At 39.5% G+C, this 22,566-nt stretch overlaps 1 protein-coding gene and 1 non-coding gene across 2 annotated transcripts in view; both read right to left on the bottom strand.

The window, feature by feature from the left end:
• EFHB (EF-hand domain family member B) overlaps positions 1-19,718 on the bottom strand; it is a 46,523-nt gene extending 26,805 nt beyond the window's left edge. Inside the window, exons 1-4 of the mRNA XM_008532892.2 lie at positions 18,721-19,718; positions 2,956-3,018; positions 2,352-2,495; positions 1,450-1,630 (exon numbers count right to left, since the gene is read on the bottom strand). Of these exons, the coding sequence (XP_008531114.2) occupies positions 1,450-1,630; positions 2,352-2,495; positions 2,956-3,018; positions 18,721-19,560 (1,228 nt within the window). The 5' untranslated portion in view covers positions 19,561-19,718. The remainder of the gene's footprint in view (positions 1-1,449; positions 1,631-2,351; positions 2,496-2,955; positions 3,019-18,720) is intronic.
• On the bottom strand, positions 10,174-10,311 carry LOC139076288 (small nucleolar RNA SNORA57). Its single transcript, XR_011527699.1, has one exon. It is a non-coding gene; the product is annotated as a small nucleolar RNA SNORA57 (small nucleolar RNA).
• Positions 19,719-22,566: the final 2,848 nt, after the last annotated feature.

The raw sequence follows: 22,566 nt of genomic DNA, 5'->3' as shown, positions 1-22,566 counted from the left end.
ATCTAGAGCTTTAGGATGTTCGCTTAACAGCTACTTTCCCATGACTGGTGGTCCCCAGTTTTGTATACAGTGAATTAGTTTGTTTTTATTGTCTTATGTAATAATTTTTAAATATAATTCCATTTACAATTTCACGCTTCCCTTTCAACCTAACAACATAGATGAAGATGTTTCCTTCCTTTTGGACTTTCTGCCAAGAATTGGGAACTGTAAACAAGCAGTTAAGCTACCAGAAGGTGGTCCTATTCAAAACAACCCTGTAAAGCAGCACATCTTTTGATACATGAAGCATTACACCTATTAATACAAATATACATGTTTTGGAGCATTCTGTCTATTACATATTTAACTGAGGCACACTTAGACAGTACTTTCCACAATAAATGGACTAATCCCAGAGATCAGTTATGATATAATTACTGTAATGCTATAATGCCATGTCTACATAAATACAATTTTTTAATCCTATGAAAAAGAGAAAAAGATATTTTATCTGTTCTGAAACATTTTTTCATGTTTCAAATTTTAACAAATTTTAACTTTAGATCTGATACAAAATAGTACAACTGCAGATTTTGCATTCCAAGAGAGGCATAATTTATCTCCAGAGTGGATGTTACTATGTTAAGGAAAATAATCTAATGGGCCTTCTGGTGAAAAAAAGATAAAGTTCCTGGAGCAGAGACTTAACGGGTGCAGAAAGACAAAGAGAGAACAGAATTTCTCTGCAGGGTAAAGAAAGATAGATTTTGAGGTTTCCTATGTTAAGACCCCCGGAGAAAGGAGGTAAGAGACTGAAAAGGGCAGTAGGAGATAAATGTGAGAACACTATAAAGAAAGTCACCCAACAACATGCCGGAGGCTACGGTTTCATAAGAAACAATGGCTTGTGACCAATTCTGTTATAAGTTGTTGTTTGTTGAAAGATGTGTTCCACTCCCACTCAAAACGAGAATGAAAGTCTGCTCTACATACCGCCTGTGTTTGGTTAATACGCAAGTAGACATGGTGGATCCGCATGAATGGAGCAGTACACAGCATTTACCAAACTCATTTGCTCCATGGTCTACTTTATGAAACAGAGTTTCGTAAAGACTTAAGAGTTATGAACACATTAGAGGCACTGATGGAAATAGAACACACACATGGACATCCAGGGAAAAGCACTGCAGCCTTAACAGCTGGCCCTCACGTCAACTTTCCTGAATCTCTTCCCTGTCTTTATACTATCTCTTCTACGCTCACTGAGTCTCCACTCCAAAACCTGAAGTTTTACTGCCTTGGCACACATAAACTCTAAGGATTCTGAGTCTGAGAGTAACTTTCTTGCTATGATCCCATCTTTCATCTTGAATCATCATTTATACCACCACTAAAGACCACACCAACGGGATATTCAGTCCTATTTTCTAAGAAAACTTATCTTACCACCCATTATTTTTTTACTACCTCTGACGACTGCTGTCCCAAATGTCGTATTGAGTATATCCAGGCCTTTGGGTAATCCTGGTGTCTGATCATGAGATTTTCCTAATGGTGCCCGTTGATGGCTAAAATATACTGATTCCTTTTTGTCTTTAATTTTCTGTTGAAATGCTGTAATAGGCTGTGGGTTTAGCAACACCTTTGCCTAAAGAAATCAAACAAAGCACAGATATAACAACAGAAAAAGTAAAAATCTGAAAACTGAAATTCTAATCAATACCTGGGGAGAAGAGAATATGATTTTGGAAAAACATTTCATTAGCATTGCCTTTGCTCATCTTCAGATGAACTGTCAGAATTGGGGCTATGAAGCTTAAACATTAATTTTCAATGGAGTCAAAATGTTTCCATGTGGCTAAAAAGTTTTATGAGGGGAGCTCCCCAGTTACTCAACTCAAATATTCCAGAAAAGTGAGAATGTCAAGCATAAGAACCATGTGATTTCCACAAGCTCTCTCTAGGTATATAGATCAGGTCTTCTGAATCTAGACTGGCCATTCGATCAATAGCAGGTAAGAGTCAGGCCCCGCCTCCACTCAATGTACATAAAAGCACTCTGCAGTGCCTCTAGACAATATCGCCCAGTCTTTGTCCTCTCTGTTCCTAACAAAGCCAGACAGTATTTCTCTTTACTGCAAGAAAATGGAGCACAATTCAGCTTTTATTATCTAAGAGGAGAATATATAGTTTGTGGCTCAAACCATTAATTTTCACAATACTCTCTCGGCTGCTGCTTAGGGATTTTTTTCACTGCTCAAGATGAAGAGTGGGAAGGAGATTGGAACTGATGATTTCACTAATGCCTCATTTGTGCATTTCACCTCAGTAAATTAATAATGTACAGGTAAAAAAAGAAAAGAAGTTACCGGTATTGAAATTTCAGATCTTATTCCATGTGTCAAATAAGGTGCAATTTGAGGGTCATTCGCTCTGCCGTAAAACACCCTTTCGGCTCCAGCAGGTGGATATCTGAAGTTGAAAAATTTTTTTGCCTCAGGTGGAGTAAGTAGCTACAAACAGTGAGACAAGAAAATAGAATTATTAAGTATAGTTTTTTAAATATTAGCAGGACTGATCTATACCAATCAATGAACACCCTTCATTGCATGCATGCAGTAAGTACATGGTGAGCTACAGCCCCAAATCATGAAACTTCCCAAAATTTATGTTTTTTTAATGGAAATAAACAACATATTTTAAAAGTTATGTTTAGAAAACAATCAGGAAGTATCCAAATTAGAAAGCATACCATAAATGACAATTTCCTATTGAAATAAATGGAATCTCCAGTAGTTTTGGAGAGTTGCAAATTCTAAGCCTGGAATTTTCACTTCCTTGGACAAACTCAATAGAAGACGTCAAAACACAGTAAAGAATCCGATTGACCACGTTCAATTTATACAAGTTTCAGGAGGAATGTTGAGAGTCGTCTATTGCATGTTCACACAAATGCATATGGAAAATGCTCACCCTGGGAAGTTTTTCAGTCAAGCAGGCTGCAACTCTGTATCCAACAGGAAAAACTTTCCCTGCCTAAGAAAAAAACGCAGTAGTTAGCATTGTCAGAGTAGAGGGGGAGCATTATGAAGAATGGAATTTATTTCAAATTTGACGTACAGTCTTAATGCTACAAGGTTACTTTCTACTACTTAACACAATTAAGAACAAAAGTAAGGACAAATAGCAAATCTAAAGCAATTGTGATAAAACATAAACACTAAATGCTAAATATATATACGTATACCTTTTTACTCTGCTAGCATTGTCAGTGATCTACCCAATTCCAGGACCTCTGTCACATGCTGAGCGATTCAACTTTCAGAAATAATCTTGTCATAGTTCACAGGCTAATTATAGGAGTATGGCTGCACTCAAGCTAAACTCAAGATAAAGTGTTAGGTGTTTCTGTGTAAGTATGAGTGTGTTTGTGTGTGGGTGTATTTCCATCAACACCCTAACTTTTGACATGTGCAAACATGTCACGTCTTGCCAAGTGCCTTCAGTGAATGGCCCAAATCTCACTTGCCTTTGTTCACTTAATTCTAACTTGGGTCTGATCTGTCCTTTCTTTGCCCAAAGCAAAGATTATAACTGTTCATTCCCAGCAATGTGCCTCTTATCTATTTCCCCTTTATCATTTCAAGACAGCTGAGAGTTATTTCTGCAAAGTATAAGTTTTTCTTTAAAAAAACTGAGAGAGGGGCCGGCCCAGTCACGTAGTGGTTAAGTTCCCACACTCCACTTCAGCAGCCCGGGATTCATGGGTTAGGATCCTAGGCATGGACCTACACACCATTCATCAAGCCGTGCTGTGGCAGTATCCCACATACAAAATAGAGGAAGCTTGGCACAGATGTTAGCTCAGGGACAATCCTCCTCAAGCAAAAAAAGGAATATTGGCACCAGATATTAGCTTAGGGCCAATCTTCCTCACCAAAATAAAGAAAGAAAGAAAAACTTTAAAAAAAAAAAAAAAACCTGAGAGAAAGAAACTGCCCATAAAGAGTGTTCTGGGCCTCTGGAGGGCCATGGCGGGAATCAGTTAGGACACAGAAAAGCAGAGAGATTGAGAGTTGGGTGGATGGATGAATGGTAGATGCTGGAGGAGGGATGGCTACATTAGATAAATATAGGGACGGCTGGATGAAAATATAGACAGACAGATATAGACGGATAGGTGAAGGGTTTTTATTATGTCAAATATCGAGTGCAGAATTCCTCTTTGGAGGAGAACCAACAAGGTTTAAGAGAGTATCTTGATGACATCTCTGTGTATAAAAAAAGAAGCCCAGAGCGGGCCCAGTGGCACAGTGGTTAAGTTCACACATTCCACTTCAGCAGCCCGGGGTTTACCAGTTTGGATCCCAGGTGCAGAACTACGCACCGCTTGTCAAGCCATGCTGTGGCATGCGTCCCATGTATAAAACGTAGAGGAAGATAGGCATGGATGTTGGCTCAGGGCCAGTCTTCCTAAGCAAAAAGAGGAGAATTGGCAGCAGATGTTAGCTCAGGGCTAATCTTCCTCAAAAAAATTTTAAAAATTGAGAAGCCCACAGACATGGCCAGACAGAAAAGTTAATTGCTTTGCTAAAAAATGGGAGAAAATGTGAACTATTGACAGGATAGACTAAGGAAGGAAGAATTAAAGGAGATGATAGATAGATTGAGAAGAAAGTGAAAGGAAGGCAAGATCTAGCAAGAAGATGAGCAGGGCCAAGATGAGAAACTGGCCATGAAGCAGCAGCCCAGCCTTAATGCCAAATCTTAAGTAACTTCTACTCACACAGCTACGTTATGTGAGGAGAACCTTGTGGAAAAAAGAAAAGGCTGTGTTCCAGCTTGGGGTGAAGGCAGGGTGGAGGAAAGGGAGGAGAGATACAAGTGATTTGTAATTCAGCTGGAAATTATAAGAATCTTATAGATATCAGGGAACATAATCTTTTTTGCTATACATGTTATAGGAGCTCCAGTCATTCTTTTAAATAGTCAGAGGAAAGATGACCTCATGAGGCTGAAGAACACAGAGATACCAAGGCAGCTACTCTCTGTGTCATAGGTGGTTAGAGAGATAGAAGGAAGAATGGATTGATAGTTGGATCAATCAGTCCATGGCTGGACAGATAATTCTACTTGTCTCTCATCTGCTTCCTTTCCAAGTGCCTGACAGCAGATATTCTAGTTTTCCAGCATTGTAAATAGTCTATTGGACAGAAATACCCTTGGTATTCCTCATAGAGTTGCCCAGAGTAAAAGCAATTTGATTGCAAATCAGTAGCTGTGATTAGGTTTTGATGTCCTCATGCCATTTGATTGGAGACACAAAAATGAAAGCCATTATGTTGGATTTCTATCTATAGTCTCATAATATATTTGAAAGTCTCCCCTACCCCACGCCAGTCATGGAGCTCTCTTTTTATTTCAGTTGTTCTCAAGGATGCCCGTTCATCAATCTGAGGTGTGAAGGGTAGCAGAATATGCCACCCCAAAATATGCCTCTTTGGCATAAGGATTATCTAGGGCTGATATTTTAAGAAACAGCAGATGTGAGAGAAGTTCTGAAAACAGAGTATAAGCTATCCTTTTGTAAGGGACATTTATATTTTACAAAGGAAATCACTTGTAAAGATGTCTCCCTCTCTGTACCAGGAAAAGAAGGATGACTCCAAAACTCCAGAAACTCTTATCAATGGAGAAGGCACTGAATTAAATCTGCATAACAAATCTTACCCTTGTTTATCATGCTTTCCCTGGTAACCTCCCATAACTGGCCTTGTCCTTGCCCCAACATCTTTCTTTTGTCTTTGGCTAATGATAGTATTTAAGGTGATGGCTTGGGCCATACAGGGGAGTTACTCAGTTTTCCTGCATATCTCCCACTTATAAATGAGGCGTACATGCTAATAAATTTCTGTTTGTTTTCCTCTTGCTAATCTGTCTTTTATGATAGGGAGTCTTAGCCAAGAACTCAGAAGGGTAGAGGGAAAATTATTTTTCCTCCCCTACAGTTTTTCCACCAATTCCCACAACATTAAATACACTCTTTTCTTCATAGCCTACACTTTGAATCTGGCTATCCCAAACATACTCTCCAAGTTTGGTGAAAATCTATTGTGTCACTTTTCATGCGGCTCAGTAAGAGACAAACCAAATGAAATTGTGTTTTATTATATAGATATAAATTAAACACACTAAATATGCAGCAATGGGCAAATGGCTAAATGAACTATGGTGCTGTCCAATGATATGCTACTGTGGAATCATTTTAAATGATGTATACAAATAATTTTTAATGGTATAGGGAAATTTTCATGAGATAATGTGAATTAAAACAAAGACGTACATTTGCATCAGACAAATACACAGAATCACATCTCTATACGCAGTACACACAGAACACAGACAAAAAGTTGTTAGTTGTGAATCTATTTCTGAGTGGCAAGATTACAAGTGACTTTTATTTTCTTCTTTGTCCTATCCATCTTAATATTTTCTACTATGCATTGCTTTATTAAGCAAAAGAAAGCAACAGGTATCAAAAAGTCTGTAAACAACATCAAACAGAAGGAAAAGCAAGAGCACTAGAAACTAGGAATAATAATCAAGCATCTGCAGACCCATGACAGAATTTAAAAGCAGCTTTAACGGTCCTGAACTCTAAAAGGTGGCCTAGGGTGATCCAATGACCTCCCTAACCTGAGAAAGAGAAAAGTGACGTTCCCTGAGACTTCCTTTTGCCTCAGGGGCTTTGGTGTTAGAATCCGGCCAAGAAACATAGACAAACATTAGGTGTAACCCATCCTCCAACAGGCCCTAAAACACTCTGGCAGTACTCTGAACTCCTAGCAGGGACCCCTTCCTCCACCACCAGGCCTGGGTGGAGCTCCTTAGCGCTGTTCCCCAAACTTTAGTCCCACGATCACTTACAGTTAATAGATATAGTAAAAAAAAAAAAAAAAAAAAAAAAATTCTGCTGGCAAAAACTTGGGAAATGCTGGATCTTTAACACACCAATGTACATTTTGAATCTCAAAAGGGAGGATCGTTTAGTGATTTCCCATTAATTCAGCCTTGAAGGCTTTGTTTGTTTTTTGTGACACTAGACTAGCCTTGCATGTAAAGCCCTATAGGAAAACCTAGCCAGAAGTTTCATTTCTCTGTTTCTACTACTGACTTCATTTATAAAATAAAAGTCCTATTTTCCAAGGTCGGCAATCAAAGGAAAATTTCCATATAGGTAAGACAGTGAGTTTTTAATAACATAAATCTTTTCTCCTTTCTCTTAAAGACTTCTTTCCAGTTACCATTCTCAACCACAGATTGGTTTTAGAGAAAGAAGTGCTGCCCCCTTAATTCTCAGGCTCAAACTTACATTAATTCCCCACAACACAACTAAGCCCAGCCTGGAAAAAACACTTTAATAATGGCCAGCAGATTATTTCAAAGGAGAGAGGGAGAAGAAGATAAAGTCTCAAATCCAAGGAGGAAAAATGAAACCAAATAATCTATTTTACAAGGTATATGCATCTACATCTTTGCGGCTCCCGCAGCAAGGACTCCCTACCCAATTCGTCACTCACCTCCACGCAGTATTGTTTTAGCACCCATCCCCCAGAAGGACAAGCCTATGCTCCTCCAAGTTCAAGTCATTTATACAGGACAGATAAGGCAAGGAGGCCATATGGCCGCCGCATTCAAGTGTTAAAAGAACGAATGCCTGTCGTTATTTTCTTTCTTTCTTTGTTTTCTCTATCTTTCAAAATTAATTTTTGTCTAAGCAACATGTGTACTCCATTTAAAAATCAGAGTTGTAATAAAAAACAGCATTTCTCTGCCCCATTCATACGTAGTCCCGCTTTCTAGAGATAACTGCCTTCTTCACTTGCAGCTATTTTTTCTGGTATTTATCTTGACATTTCTATACAATCTCCTTACAGTGCTATGCATTGATTAATTAGTTTCAGACATCATCCACTGACTCCCTTTTATGGTCTAGAAGGCTAGAGCTCTCTCATACCATCACTACTTCTGCTCTCCCATCCTCTCAATAAGGCTACATCACAATTTTGTATAAAGCCAATAGTGTTGCCATTATCATAATTAGATTACTGTTCCCTGCTGAACCAAGAATGTGTATGTTATTTTTTCATAATCATCACCTTTGGTTTGCTTTTTTTTAAAAGATTTTATTTTTCCTTTTTCTCCCCAAAGCACCCTCGGTACATAGTTGTATATTTTTAGTTGTGGGTCCTTCTAGTTGTGGCATGTGGTATGCTGCCTCAGCATCACCTGATGAGCGATGCCATGTCCGCGCCCAGGATCTGAACTGGCGAAACCCCCGGCTGCTAAAGCAGAGCGCTCGAACTTAACCATTCAGCCATGGGGCTGGCCCCCGCTTTTTTTTTGATGTGCCTATCTCTATATTTTTCCAAGTGATCCATCTGATCTGTTTAACTTTAAGGGTGTATTCTTTTTATTATAAACTCCCTCCTACAACGCTTCCTCTTCCTGCTTCAACCCCAGCTGGTTGCTCTTTAGGTCTGGTGCAGAGTCCTTGTCCTCAGAATGGTTCCTTTGCCATACTTTACTACTGGATTGCCCATTCCCTGGATTCCATCTATTCCTCCTTTTGGGTCTATGCTCCCATTTCACTGAAATAAATTCTTTAGTCATTTCCTAAGACTTTATGGCTTTATGCATAAAAAGCCAACTTCTGTTTCCTTACATCCTTGAAAATGTCTTTATTCCACTCTTACCTTGGGTTAATAGTTTGGCTAGGTATAGAATACAAGGTAGCAAATAATTTTGTTTCTGAATTGAAGGCATTATGCCACTGTCCTTTAAAAGACGGACTTGCTATGGACAAGTCTGATGCAGTTCTGAATTTTGCTCCACTGTATGTGACTTTTTTCCCCCCTATGGAAGTATTTAGAATCATCTCTGTATTCCTAGTTTTCAGAATTTCACAGTAATGTTCCGTGTAATGGGTCTACTTTCTTTCACTTGACTCGATCCTCAGTTAACTCCTTGGATTCTTGATTTGTATCCTTCAAGGAAATTTTGCCATATTTCTTGGATAACATTTTTCTGCTTTATCTATTCTCTCTTTCTGGAACTACCATTAATCAAATGTTTTCTAATCTTTTTCTTTTTGTTTCAATGCCTGAAAAATGTCTTTGACTTCATCCTCCAGTCTTCTATTGAATTTTTATTTAAATTATCATATTTAAGTTCTAAAAGATTCTTCCTTCTTCTCTGGTTTTTCTCTTAAAACTTTTAACCTTGGGCTGGCCTGGCGGCACAGTGGTTAAGTTCACAGGCTCCACTTCAGCAGCCTCGGGTTCTCCAGTTCTGATCCTGGGTGCAGACCTATACATCACTCATCAAGCCATGCTGTGGTGGCATCCCACATAGAAGAACTGGAAGAACTTACAACTAGGATATGCAACTACGTACTGGGGCTTTGGGGAGAAAAAAAAGTGGTAGACTGGCAACAGACGTTAGCTCAAAGTTTCAACCTTGTTTTATGGATGCAACATCTTTTCTCTCTCAGATAATCTTTTTGGTTTGTTCACATTTCTCTCTGTTCCTTCTATGTTTGTATCTATATTTTCTCTTAGCTTGTTTTGACCTTTCCCTTTCAAGCTGGAGTCTGATCATCTTATTAAAAAGGTAGGCCCTACAAAGATGATTAGTAGTTCTGTGTATATTGCAGGGTTTGTTGGCCCTTGGGCTTCCCTATAAGCTGATGAGATGATGAGGCAGTCTTTATTTTGGTAGAGTCCCAAGTAAGAATATTTTTCCTCTAGACTACTCAGACTTTCCAGAGAATAATAATAATAGTTGACAATTACAAAGCACACAGCATGTACTGAACACAGTTCTAAGCGTTTGATGTGTATTAATTCATTTAATACTCATAATTATTTCTATGAGGTAGGTACTATTACCATCACCATCTTCACTGAGTAACAAGGTTACCCTGCTTATATATTGGCAGATATCTGAACCCAAGCAGGCTGGCTTTCAAATCTCTACTCTTACTCATCATGCACTACTGCCTCTCTATGCACTGCCTACTGGAGAGGGCTGGCTTTACTCCTGGCTGCTGGCTCTCAGGGGCCCCTTGGGAGAGGAAGCTAGGGAAACTGCTTTACAGAAAGTACGTTTTTACTTATTTTTCACTTTTTCTCATATCCCGGCGCTTGATGATAGAACCAGCGGACTGGAAGCTGGTGGCACTGAAGACATGACGCCCAGGTGGCTGGAGCCCTTTCCCTTTGCCTCTGTACATTACAGGGACGCCCAATCTCTGCCCAAAAAAGGAGGGTACTCTTTACTTGTTAATGCCCCATGGAGCTTCCTCGCCCCCCTACCTCGCACCTCTTCCCACTCCTCCCCCACCGCCTTATCTTCAACTTGGTGTCTTTGACTCCAAAAACCACTTAAGGAAAATAAATCTACAGTTTTGGTGGAAGGGAGGGGGAATTGGTACAGAGAAGTAGGGAGTCAGGCTAGCATAGGATGGAGAAGGTACTGGAAACCCAACTATGCTGAATATGGGCTTTCAACCAATCCTTTGATTTTCAGATCCAAGCTTTAACACATCTTCCAAGGGCTGAGCTTCTCAAGGATTATTTCAGACAAATTGAAGCATTTCTGGTGGCAATCACTGTCTGATTTCCCTCAAATATCATTTTTCCTTGCTCTGCAAAATCGGTTGCCATATCTCTGTCTTCCTATTTTCTAAAGTCCATTGAAATTTCTTAACTGCATGTCCTCTTCTATTTTCTTTTTCCTCGTGGTTTATTATCTTAAAAAAAAACTATTACAGGTCTCAAAAATCAGGAAATTAACATTAATCTAATACTAGTATCTAATATAAGGACCCCATTAAAATATCAGCAGTTGCCCCAATACTATCTTTTATAGGAAAAGGAGCAAATCCAAGATCACGGTGTGATTGTTTGGTTCCTCAGCAGACACTATGATTAGACATGTAAGAGATTTACTCCGGAAAACACCCATGAAAGATAAAGGGGGAAAAGTAAGCAGGGAGAGCTCTCAGACCATAACACCTGTGAAAGGTGAGAGAGAAGGAAGTATTAAGAAGGAAGAACTTCAGACTACAGCACAGTTTTGAGAAAATTTTGGCCAGGCCAATGTGTGGTCTCTGAGACTAAGTTTCCTATTAAAGGAATCCCATGTTGTTGGGCAAAAAGGGTCCAGTTGTGGTAGCCCTGCCATGCTCAGGCATTGGGAGCATGGCCTGGTGAACACTGTAGTATATCTATGGGGCAGCAGGTAGACGCTGTCAATCACCTACACTCCTCATAGCAGGTCCTCCTGAAGGGACATATGAGCAAGGCACCACCACAGCCACCGCACATGCACAGAATTTAGTTGTCATGTCTCTTTGTCTCCTTCTGTCAGGAACAGTTCCTAATGTTTCCTTGTCTTTCACGACCTTAACATTTTTTGAGCAGAGGCCAGTTATTTTGTAAAATGTCTCTCAATTTAGGTTTGACTAGTGTTTTCTTATGATTAAAGTTATACATTTTTGTCAGAGATATCACAGACACAATGCTGTGTTCTGTCAGGGAACATACACTGTCAACTTGTCCTGTTACTAGCAGTGTTAACTTTGATCACTAATGAAGGTAATCAAAGTAATGTCTGCTAGGTTTCTCCACCATAAAGTTATTTTTCCTTTGTAATTAATAATTATTCTACATAAATATCCACTTCCTCATTAAACTTTCAACTACTGTTTTAATAGCCATTGATGACTCTTGCCTAAATCATTAGTACTGTGATGGTTGCCAAATGATGACCTAATTCCATCATTCCACCTACATTTATTAATTGGCGTTATACTGCAAGGAAGCTTTCTTTTCTTGCTATTTATTCAATCATTCATGTAGTTATTCAGTATGTGCTCATGGATTTCTATTTTATTCAATGATAATTTTATTCAATGCTCAAAATATAACAGTTGGGCTATTAGGAGCCCCTTCGAGTTTGTTTCTGTGCCTCTTAGACATATCTGCACCATTCTTTGAAAATTTTCTTACTTTTTGGCTCTCAAAGGTGTTCCAAGTTCATATCGTACTGCATCAGCCCTACAGTCAGCCATTCCTCCAAAGAGTCCTGATTCCTTTTAATAGAGAATGGTATTTGGAAATCAAGATCTTGGTTTTGGTGTACTCATTGCTACTAGATAAACATCACTTCTAGGTCCTCTTAGAGGATAGAGTTAGGAAGTGTGTGTATGTATACACACCTGATACACTAGCATCTACATCAATTTTACAACTTTCTATTTAGTTAAATGTGTATAAATACACAGATATGAATTTTGACACGGACATAGACCAGATATAGATATAAATATAGATATGCCACTGATACCTCCAATTATAGTCCAACACAACAGAATTCGTTCTATCCTTCTCCTTTCCATATTTGTAACTCTTTTCTCCATTAGTGAGAATTCTGGCTTCTATTGTCCTCAATAAACTTACTTATCTGCTCAGGCCCTCTTTATGTAACCAAAATCCCAGCTGCACTGATTACCTCCTCACTCAGCCACCTCCTTACTTGGTTCCTAACCATACCAGTGCCACCTCACTTGGCCAGCTCCTCAATCAGTCCCCAATATTACAGCTTTCTGTGACCAAGTACCGTTTTCATTTCTCACACAATTGGTTTCCAAGATTCAGATCAACTCAGGAAAGTTGATACAAGATCATTTTTAGCTCAGAGACCCATAATCATCATGCTGCCTTCCACTCTCCAAACTCAGTGTGGGCTAGCATAACGGTCCTGTATCTCCCACTGGGCCTTGGTCAAGATCACTCTGTTTTACCCATTTATATCCTTAAATCTGAATATCTCAGAAGACAAGTTAAATGTGATAGCATCAATTCCTTTCTGCCCAGAAGGCTCTGAACCCATTATGCAAATGAAACCACCCACTTCTCAGAATTCTGCAAAGATTGGCTTTTTGCAAATTAAGACAAAATGAGTCTTTGTACTTTTTTTTTCAGTACTAGAGCTTGCATAAGTAGCAAGTTCTCACAAGATTTACAAATGGGTGACCCCTTTGCCTCTCCCCATTCCCCCAATAGCTATCAGGTTCTCTTAGCATAGAATAGGGGAAAAAATAAGGCATCCCTCTGCATGACATTTACCATATTATAAAATTATTTGTCTATTGGTCTCAAGCCTCTAGACTCTAAGTTTCTTGAAAGTAGGTAGTGTATCATTTTTCATCTTCGTAGCCCCAGTGCCTAACATACTGTCTAGTCATTGTAGATACTATCATTTTTTTCTTATCCTTTTTTTGAACCTTTCCTTCCTTCATTCTCTTTGTACTTCACGGCTCAATACTGTTTACCAATGCCCTTTATATGGTTCAGTTGTTTTGCTGTAATAACACCAGGGTTTCTGCCATAGTCAGTGCACTAATGGCCGTCAGGGGCCAGGCTCAGGATGTCTTGGAGAAATGACCATTATAGCAATTTTCATCTCAACCAAAATGCTTTCCAGGAACCAAGAACCTTTCAAGGGCCACTAGGCCTTCACATGGAAAGGACCTATTTTTCCCTGAATCATTTTGGATTTTGACGGATACTCTAAAAATCTCTCCTCAAGCCACTTTTTCTTGGAAATTTTTCCTGAATACAGGTCCTTGCTGTCATACCAAAAACTGTTTTGCCAGAAGGACTAGAAGGCCTGAGGGGGTCTCACAAATCCCTTAGAGTACACCTTCACTTGCAGCTCAACCCCAACTCCGGGCAGCAACTTCAAACCACAGGACGAGTGTCCACACAGTGAGATGTATCTGCCCCTCTTCCTCCAACACTAGAAAGGCCTCTCACTGAGATGAGCTCCCCCAGTTCCCTGAATGCACCCTGAACAAAGCAACTGTCCTCAGGGACTGATCTTCGCAGGCTTTTCACAATAGGAATTTCCCTCTAAACTCTCCTCACAGCCAAGTTCGAATCTGGGTTTTGATGTCACTCAAATGCATTTCTTTCCCCCTCTAAAAGTGGATGAACTCGGAGCATCAAATACTTTACCATCCCATCCCTTGGTCAGGATATGGCGTATCTCTTGTCCTTCCGCTTTCAGCTTATCTACCAAATTATATATCATGTGTAGAAAATATACATAATATATATACTGTGACAAGCATAAAGAAAAATGAAAGGCTTCCCAATTCTTTTTATATACTAGCATTATCCTAATACCAAACTCAGAGAAAGATAGCACGAAAAGCAAAACTACTGTCTAATCTTACATAGGATCATAGATGCAAAAATCCCAGTAAAATACTGGCAATTCAAGTCCAGGAATATATTATAATAATAATAATATATCACAACCAAGTAGGGCTTAGCTCAAAAATATGAAGATGATCCACTATTAGAAAATTAACCACTTTAATTTGGAAAAGATATGTTTCAACAAATGTGAAGAAAGCTTTTCATAGTTCAAGGCCTATTCTTAATTTTTAAACATTCTTAGAAAACTGGGAATGGATACAGCTGTCCTTAACTTGATATATCAGAAATCTTCAGCAAAAATACTGCTTAACAGTGAAGCACTAGAATTATTCCCATTAAAGTCAGAAAAAAGACCTTACTTTCAAAAGAAATAATGATAAATAATTAAGACTAATAAGAGTTCATCAAGGTGACCAGATATAAAAATAAGAAAAACAATGAAAACAAACATATGATGCAATTTCTCAATTTCACTGTAAATCAAATAAACGTGAATTAAAACAATGCCTAACAAATCATTATCAATGTTTTAAATTTAGTGATACAATGTGTTAGGAAAGAACTTGGCAACAGGAACTAGAAAAAGATCAATCCTTTGACTTCTGCTGAAACTCTATCCTAAGGAAATATTCCAAGACATATAAAAAGACATATGCATAAAGATGTTCACAGATGACTTTTATAGAAAAATCTGGAAAAAAATTTAATTCCCAAAAAGAGGGGGAATGAGTTAACTAAAGAATCATATAACTTACAGAAATATTGTTTTTTATCATTAAAAGATCTCTTAAAGTCTCTGTAGTAAGTGCTTAGTAAATAATATGTGAAAAACAAGACACATTTTTATACTTGATGTTACAACTACATAAAAATGCATTTGGAGAAAAGTGTCACAGGAAGTGTAGTACACAGTCGGCCCTCTGTATCAGTGGGTTTTGCATCCGTGGGTCAGTCAACCTTGGATGGAAAGGCCTACGATAGTTACATCTGTACTGAACATGTACAGACTTTTTTTTCCATGTCATTATTCCCTAAACAACACAGTATAACAACTATTTATGTAGCATTTACATTGTATTACGTATTATAAGTAATCTAGAGACGATTTAAAGTATATGGGAGGATACGCATAGGTTATATGCAAATAGTATGCCACTTTATATGAAGGACTTGAGCATCTTCAGATTTCGGTATCCATGGGGGGTCCTGGAACCAATCCTCCTGTGGATACTGAGGGATAACTGTAATCAAGAACTCAGACTCTTGAGCCAGAAGTTGTGACACCAAACTCTGGGCTATCACTGCCTAGCTGTATGACCTTGGCCAATTTATCTGATTTGCCTCAGTATTCTCACCTGTAAAATGGAATTTGCTAGTAGAAGCTGCCTCATAGGTTTGTTATGAGAGCCAATGAGCTAATATCTGCGAAGCTCCATGAACAGTGGTGTTGATACAGTTAGCCTCCAATAAATGTTAATGTGAATGCAGCATATTGCTTGTAGGCATTGTATTAGGGTGGTAAGATTGTGAGTATTTTCATTTCTATTTTCTAAATTTTCTATAATGTTATTATTTTTGTTTTATAGTAACAATAGATATTTTAATATACAAAAAAAAACCCCACTTTTTTAAAAGGAGTCTTGTTTCTAGGCAAGGCTAACCTCTCTTCTCACCTATGGTCCTAATTCCACTCCCTCTTGCTTATCTAGGAGCTGGTTCCACCCATTATCTCCTTTGTGTTATCTCAAACTCCTCTACAGACTGACTAAATAAAAAGATTCCTAAACAGAATCTTTACTCCCTTCTATTCAGTGTCACACTTCTTAAGGAAAAACAGATTCACAGTAACTTTCTCCAATTCTAATTTCCCATTTGCTCTTCAGCATATTGCAATTGGAATTCTCCATCCATTATGCCACTCTAACAATGCAGCTAATTTACTTCATTGCCAAAGCTAATTAATCTTTCTTCTACTTACCCTATCAGAGAAGTTTTAACACTGCTATTCACTTTCTCCTTGAAACTCCCTCCCCTGTTCTGTCACATTTAGAAAGGAGGATGTGAGAGGTAGGAGGAAGCAGAGGGTTTAGAATTGCCTGTGTTAGAAACCGGAAGCTGCTATCTGCTTGTGTGTGAGATCAGGTCTGAATCCATAGACTGCAGAACCAATCCAGAAAGAAGAAGCAGGAGTGGTCAAGTGAGAAGAAAGTGGCTGGGGAAATTCAATAAGGGAACCAGAAAGCAAAGTGGGTCAAAGACAAAAGTACACCCTGAGTCCCAAGGGGAACAAAAGTCTAAAGACCCAGATAAAATTCTGCAGAATTCCTGTGAGCACTTCAGCTGAATTCTGTTCTCAAATCTCAGTGTGTGGAATCTTTATTTCCAGAACGCCTTAAGGATGCCTCCTTTATGTTCCTCAATACTACCCTCTCAGACTCACCTCTTTCTTCTCTGACTGTTCTTTCTCCCATTTAATCATCCAGCCTTCTTTCCATTTTCAGATATATTTACTGAATGACCACTGTATGCCAGGTATTGTGATCTGCCATGAAACTACACAATAAATAAGATAAAGTCTTTGTCTTCAAGAATTCACCTAATTGACATTTCTTTCTGTGACCATCTTATAAATGTGTTTCCCCAGGTTCTTGCTTAGACCTTCTACCATCCCCACCCGAGGCTCTAATGGTCTCACATTACCAACTATCTCCCTGGCTTCTTTTGATATCTTGTAGATATCTCAAACTCAAGATGGCCAACACCAGGTATTCATTTGCTACCAAACCAGAAGAGATCATTATGAACTTAGAAACTCCTAAGTCATCCACCAATCTCCCTCTCTTACACCACATAGATCCACAACTGGATGGCAATTCTTAACAATATCATCTCCTAAAAAGCTCTCATAATGGCACTTTGCTGTCTATTCCTTCTAACTCTACATTCATTTCAGGCTGTCATTACTTTGGAATAGCCTTCTAACTTTTTCCTGTGATCCAATATCTCCCCCTTCCAGTCCATCATTACTTCTGATATCAGAATTATTTCTAAAAGTCAAATGTATGTATTCCTTCTTTCGTTAAGATCCACCATTTTTCCTGTATCTATATGTTTTACCCCTGAATTCTGGACCTTTAGATTTCTTCCACATATTTCTTCTTCAGCTTTATCTTTTAACACCATGATGAGTAAACAGAATTGCTTATATATGTGATGAAAATAATAAGAATAATAAGAAGTTTTCACATATTGAGGTATATGGGGAAGCCACTCTTTTAAATCTGATTTGGCCTAAAACTTGTTTTTCCCAGAGCAGCCTGACTTACGGCCCACCAAATACACATTGTACATCTGCTTCAAACATTTTCTCAAAACAAAGAATGCACCCTTTAAAGATAGGAATGTAAGGTCTCCCTTTCTCTGATGCCAATACCAGTACGTCCGCGAAGACAAGCTTTTCTTCCCAGAGAATTAAGGTCAAGTTGACCTGCTGTAAAACTGCAGCAAAACATCTCCTTGTGATTTGGTGAGGGGTTGGGGGGGAGCTGTGTTCCTGTCAGGTATGTTCTTTGTTCTGAAGCGGTATACAACCACGCTGTAAACCATGCCACCCCGGAGTGCTTTCTTCCCTGTGGAAGGGACTGCTTCCAGACTAGTACTCACATTAAGCTCATTAAATGTCTCTCTGTCTTCCTTATCTATAGATTGGTTATTGATTATTTGTTCCAACACATATCTCCCAAACACAAGAAGTTTTAGTCATGCTCTATGTCTTTCTTTGCCCAAGATGCTCTCTTTTTTCCATCTGCCAAACACTGACACCTTTCTAAATTAGCTCCAATATTACTTGCTCTGAAAAGCCTTTCCCATCTCCAAACAGAGTTGTCCAATCTTTCCACTGAGTTCAGTGCTTAGAATGTACTTCTATGACAGAAGAATCACGTCTGTTTTCTATTTAGACACCTATTTAATATTTGTTTAGTTATCTCTCTCCAACATTGGGGTGAGCGCCTAAACCCAGAGGGTAGGGATCATGTACTTTTCATTTTATATCATCCTGTACCCAGCATAATGGCCACCACAAGTCTTTGCTGAAGGAATGAGTAACTCATAGCATAAATAATATTAGGATACAACACATATCTCAGTGAGAGGGCAGAGAAAATGCAGGTTGAGGAATGAAATAAGGTCAAAGGAGAAAGGAGGGAGAAATCAGGAAGAACCCACTGGTGCACACAGAAAACAAAGCTGACATCTAGAAAGGCAGCAGAGAATCAAAGGAGATGAGACAAAAAAGCAGCTGGAAAGAGTCCAATGGGACAAGGGATATCAGAATCCCAAAGAAGTCTTTGCAATTTGACTCCACAAATCCAAACAAGTCTCATTAGTTTATCATCTCAATACGGCTATACATAATTCCTAGGGAAAATACTACAAAAAAACTTACACTTGGCCAGCAAGGCATCCGATCAAAAAATTTCCCAGAGTATATGGGTCTGATGCGATCTGGAGGTTCTACTCCTGGTTCAGTGTTTTCAGCCTCCGTTTTCTCTTCAGGTTGTTGGGCAAACTGGCAGTCAGAAGGTTCTATCACCAAGCCCATTTGGGGCTCTGTATTCTTAGTTTCATCTGGCTCCTCTGCTTGGGGTAGCCCAATGTCCACCTCCACAGGAGGCTTCATCTCTGCACTGGGCTTCATCACCACACAGGTCGACTCTTTTTCCAGCTCCTCTCCAGGTTCCATACCCAAAGCAGGCTGCTTCCATATTGAAGCCTCTAACCCTTCAGAGGCACCAGCCACAGGACCTCTCCTGCCCCCCAGAGCCTGTGAACCTTCACACACCATGCCCAAAGAAGACCGTGTTATCCTTCCAGAACAATCCGCCAGAAGACGCTCATTTTCTAAACCCACTCTTCCCGGCAACGTACCCAGAGAAGGTTTTCTTTCCTGTGAGGCTGAGACCCTGTTGACTTCTAAATTATTATTCTCCGTGAGGGTTCTAGAAATATTCTGTCTTTTGAATCTCATTTCAAGCCCTTTGCTCAATGGAGATTTTGTTTCTCGGGATGCCATCCTCTCTTCATATTTATTACTACCCAAGGGGCTCTCATTCCATGCGGAATCTTCTTTTCTTAATCCCACTCTGAGCCCCAACTCCGTGGGAGATTTTGTTCCCATGAAGCCCCTCCTCTCTCCTAAATCATCCTTTCCTTCGTAGGTGAGTCCGCCCTTCATGCTCAGGGGAGATTTCCTTTCAGACACCCTCATTCCTCCAACGGCATTCATCTCTAAGGGCAAAGCTGTACCTGGCTCGAGGGAAGTTCCCAATTCCTTGGGGGGGCCCAACCGTTTGGGAGACTCCACTCTGATATCCTGCCCACCACCTAACACCTAGCGGAGTTCACAGGGGAAAAGGAGATGGAGGTCTGTTTACCCGGTTACCTAGGAAACATGGGCGTGGTTTGGCGCGCAATTCTTTCCCGAGCTGATCTCCGCCCGTCTCTCCCTCTTTCTCCTGGGTCCGTTTCTCTTCCTCTCCCTTTCCCTACTTTCTTCATCTCCCTCTCTCTCATTCTCTCACTTTTTTCCCACTTCTTTACTAGATTTGGAGGACAAGAAAACTTGAAGGATGTGCTTTTGGGCACTAGAGCAAAGGCTCCCCAACTTCTCTCCAGTTTCCCAAGCAATGACGTCTTAGGATGGGTTCATCCATGGACCTCCTCCTGGCTAGCGGCCTATTAATTTTACTGGTGATTAGGGAGTAAATAACCCTCCTTCTGGTGGTGACCACAAACTTTAGGTCTTTCTTTGGGCAAGCACGTGCACACTGCATGTAGTTCTTTTAGCGCTAAAGAACTACTTTAAATTCTGTAAAGTTATATTTGGCAGCTGCGGTATAGAAACATTTTCAAGTCTTTCAGAACACTACTTTAATAACCAGGCTGTAAATAGCATTTAAAGTAAATACATTAAAGTTTGAGGGGCCAGGCCGGTGGCGTAGCATTAATCGTGCCCGTTCTGCTTCAGTGACTGGGGTTCAGGCAGTTCGGATCCAGGGTCCGGACATGGCACTGCTCTGCAAGCCATGCAGTGGCAGGCATCCCACATAGAAAGTGGATGAAGATGGGCACAGATGTTAGCTCAGGGCCAGTCTTCCTCAAAAAAAAAAAAAAAAATGAGATGTGTTACATAATAATAATGCATACTGAATTTTTAAAATATTGTGGCAAATTAAAACTGTTTCTAAGTGTGAGATTTATTTTTTTTAAAGATTCCATTTTTCCTTCCTCTCTCCAAAGCTCCCCAGTACATAGTTGTATATATTTTTAGTTGTGGGTCCGTCTAGTTGTGTCATATGGGATGCCGCCTCAGCATGGCTTGATGAGCAGTACTAGGTCTGTGCCCAGGATCCGAACCTGTGAAACCCTGGGCTGCTGAAGCACAGCGTGTGAACTTAACCACTCAGCCACGGGGCCAGCCCCTGACATTTTCTTTAACCTCTGTCAGGTTTATTTTCTTTTGTTTTGTTGTGTTTTTGCTGAGGAAGATTGCCCTGAGCTAACGTCTGTTCCTAATCTTCCTCTTTTTTGTATGTGAGTCGCTGCAACAGCATGGCCACTGACAGATGTGTGGTGTAGGTCTGCACTGGGGAACCGAACCCTAGCCGTAGAAGTGGAGCGCATGGAACTTAACCACTAGGCCACTGGGGCTGGCCCTCTGGCCGGTTTCAATGAAAGTGTATTTGGTGAATATTTGTCATGTTCTATACATATAAAGGATATAGAACATGTAACTTAGAAGTTGAATGGAATTTATAGGATTTCAATCTTTAAGAACTCTGTGAAAAACTTGTAAAATCCAAATATTTTTTTAAAAGTGATAGGGGATACTATTTCATATTTGTAAAGACTGTGTACTGTAGTTTTCTAGATAGTTAATATATTGTTCTCATCTTAAGCACTTTAAATGACTTGATAGTGTATAAATCAAGGTATGTTTGTATAAGGGTTCATTCAATTCTTTCATTTTACGAATATGTATTGAATCCCTACTTTGTGTCAGTGCTGGGAATACAATGGAATATAAGCCAATCCCTATCTCATGGAATTTATATTCTAGTGGGTATAAATAACCATCAAGTAAACCAATAAATAAGATCATTTCACATGGTGATAAGTGTTATGAAGAAAAGAATGCTTTGATGTGGAGGGAAGCCACTTTAGAATTAGTGGGCTTAGAAGTTCCTTAGGTGGGTGACATTTGAGCTGAGGCTTGCATGATGCCCTGCAGAGACACGAGCTTTTTAAACATGACTAGCTTAAGTTTCCATAGCCTTTTTCTCACTGCCTTGTCATCATGCCTACAATTCTTTATGTTAGAATTACCTTTTGGGTGGTCTCCAGACAGTGCCAGTTAAAATGTTACCATCATTACCACCTATGCAAAGATTCATTCTTCAACTACACAACGGAGGAAAGAGTTCCTGGAAGGGAAAGTAGGAGATATGGTGTGCTAATGGGTGATGGAGAGACGCAAAGTGCTGGGAATTCCTGGGTGGGTGTTTAGAGATTTGAAGGCAAAGGAAGCACTAAGAACAGTGTTCAAGTCTTTATGACTTTATTTAGGGCCCACCCATTTTATAGCTATTCTATCAACTAGTAGGATCCTACATTTGACACTAAAATGTATAGAATTATCAGTCCTCCTCAGTTATCTGGAGTTAGGAACAAACACAGGCATATTGTGACTGACAATATGAGAGCAAAGCTTACTGTGGCATTTCAATCTCTCCAAAATTACCACTGGATTTTAGAAGTGCTGGCCACCGGAGCAGCACTCTCCCAGGCAAACATTATGACTAAATTATAAAATATTGTGGAATGTATTCACGGAGGAGGTGAATTAAAAGACACAATTCGTAGAAATAAATAAACGGGGAAGCAAAATCCTAGAATGACGAAATGGGGAGTTCCCAGCAATTTATAAATTTCAGCATCCATGTGTTATCTGTGAGATCTTCTTAAGTCATACGTTCACCTTCTACATGTAATTAAGTTCACAAATATTTTTGGGGTCCTATTTATCAATCAACGGTCCTCTGTGAGGAAATGATGATTAAATTATGGTCCAAGCCCTTAAGAACTTCAAAATCCTGATGGGAATAAAAGTCTGAGTAGAAAGTCTAGGCACTCTCTAACCTTAAAATAAGGCAGCTATTAGAACTATTATAGACGGTAAAGCAAAGTATCATGAAACTAAAGGAAAAAGTTAACTAAAGCCAGTAGAAGTACC

The sequence above is a fragment of the Equus przewalskii genome, chromosome 15, assembly GCF_037783145.1.
Source record: "Equus przewalskii isolate Varuska chromosome 15, EquPr2, whole genome shotgun sequence".
In the NCBI taxonomy this organism is placed as follows: domain Eukaryota; kingdom Metazoa; phylum Chordata; class Mammalia; order Perissodactyla; family Equidae; genus Equus; species Equus przewalskii.
The sequence above is the reverse complement of the archived record's forward strand: the minus strand, read 5'-3'. Positions and strand labels throughout refer to the sequence as shown.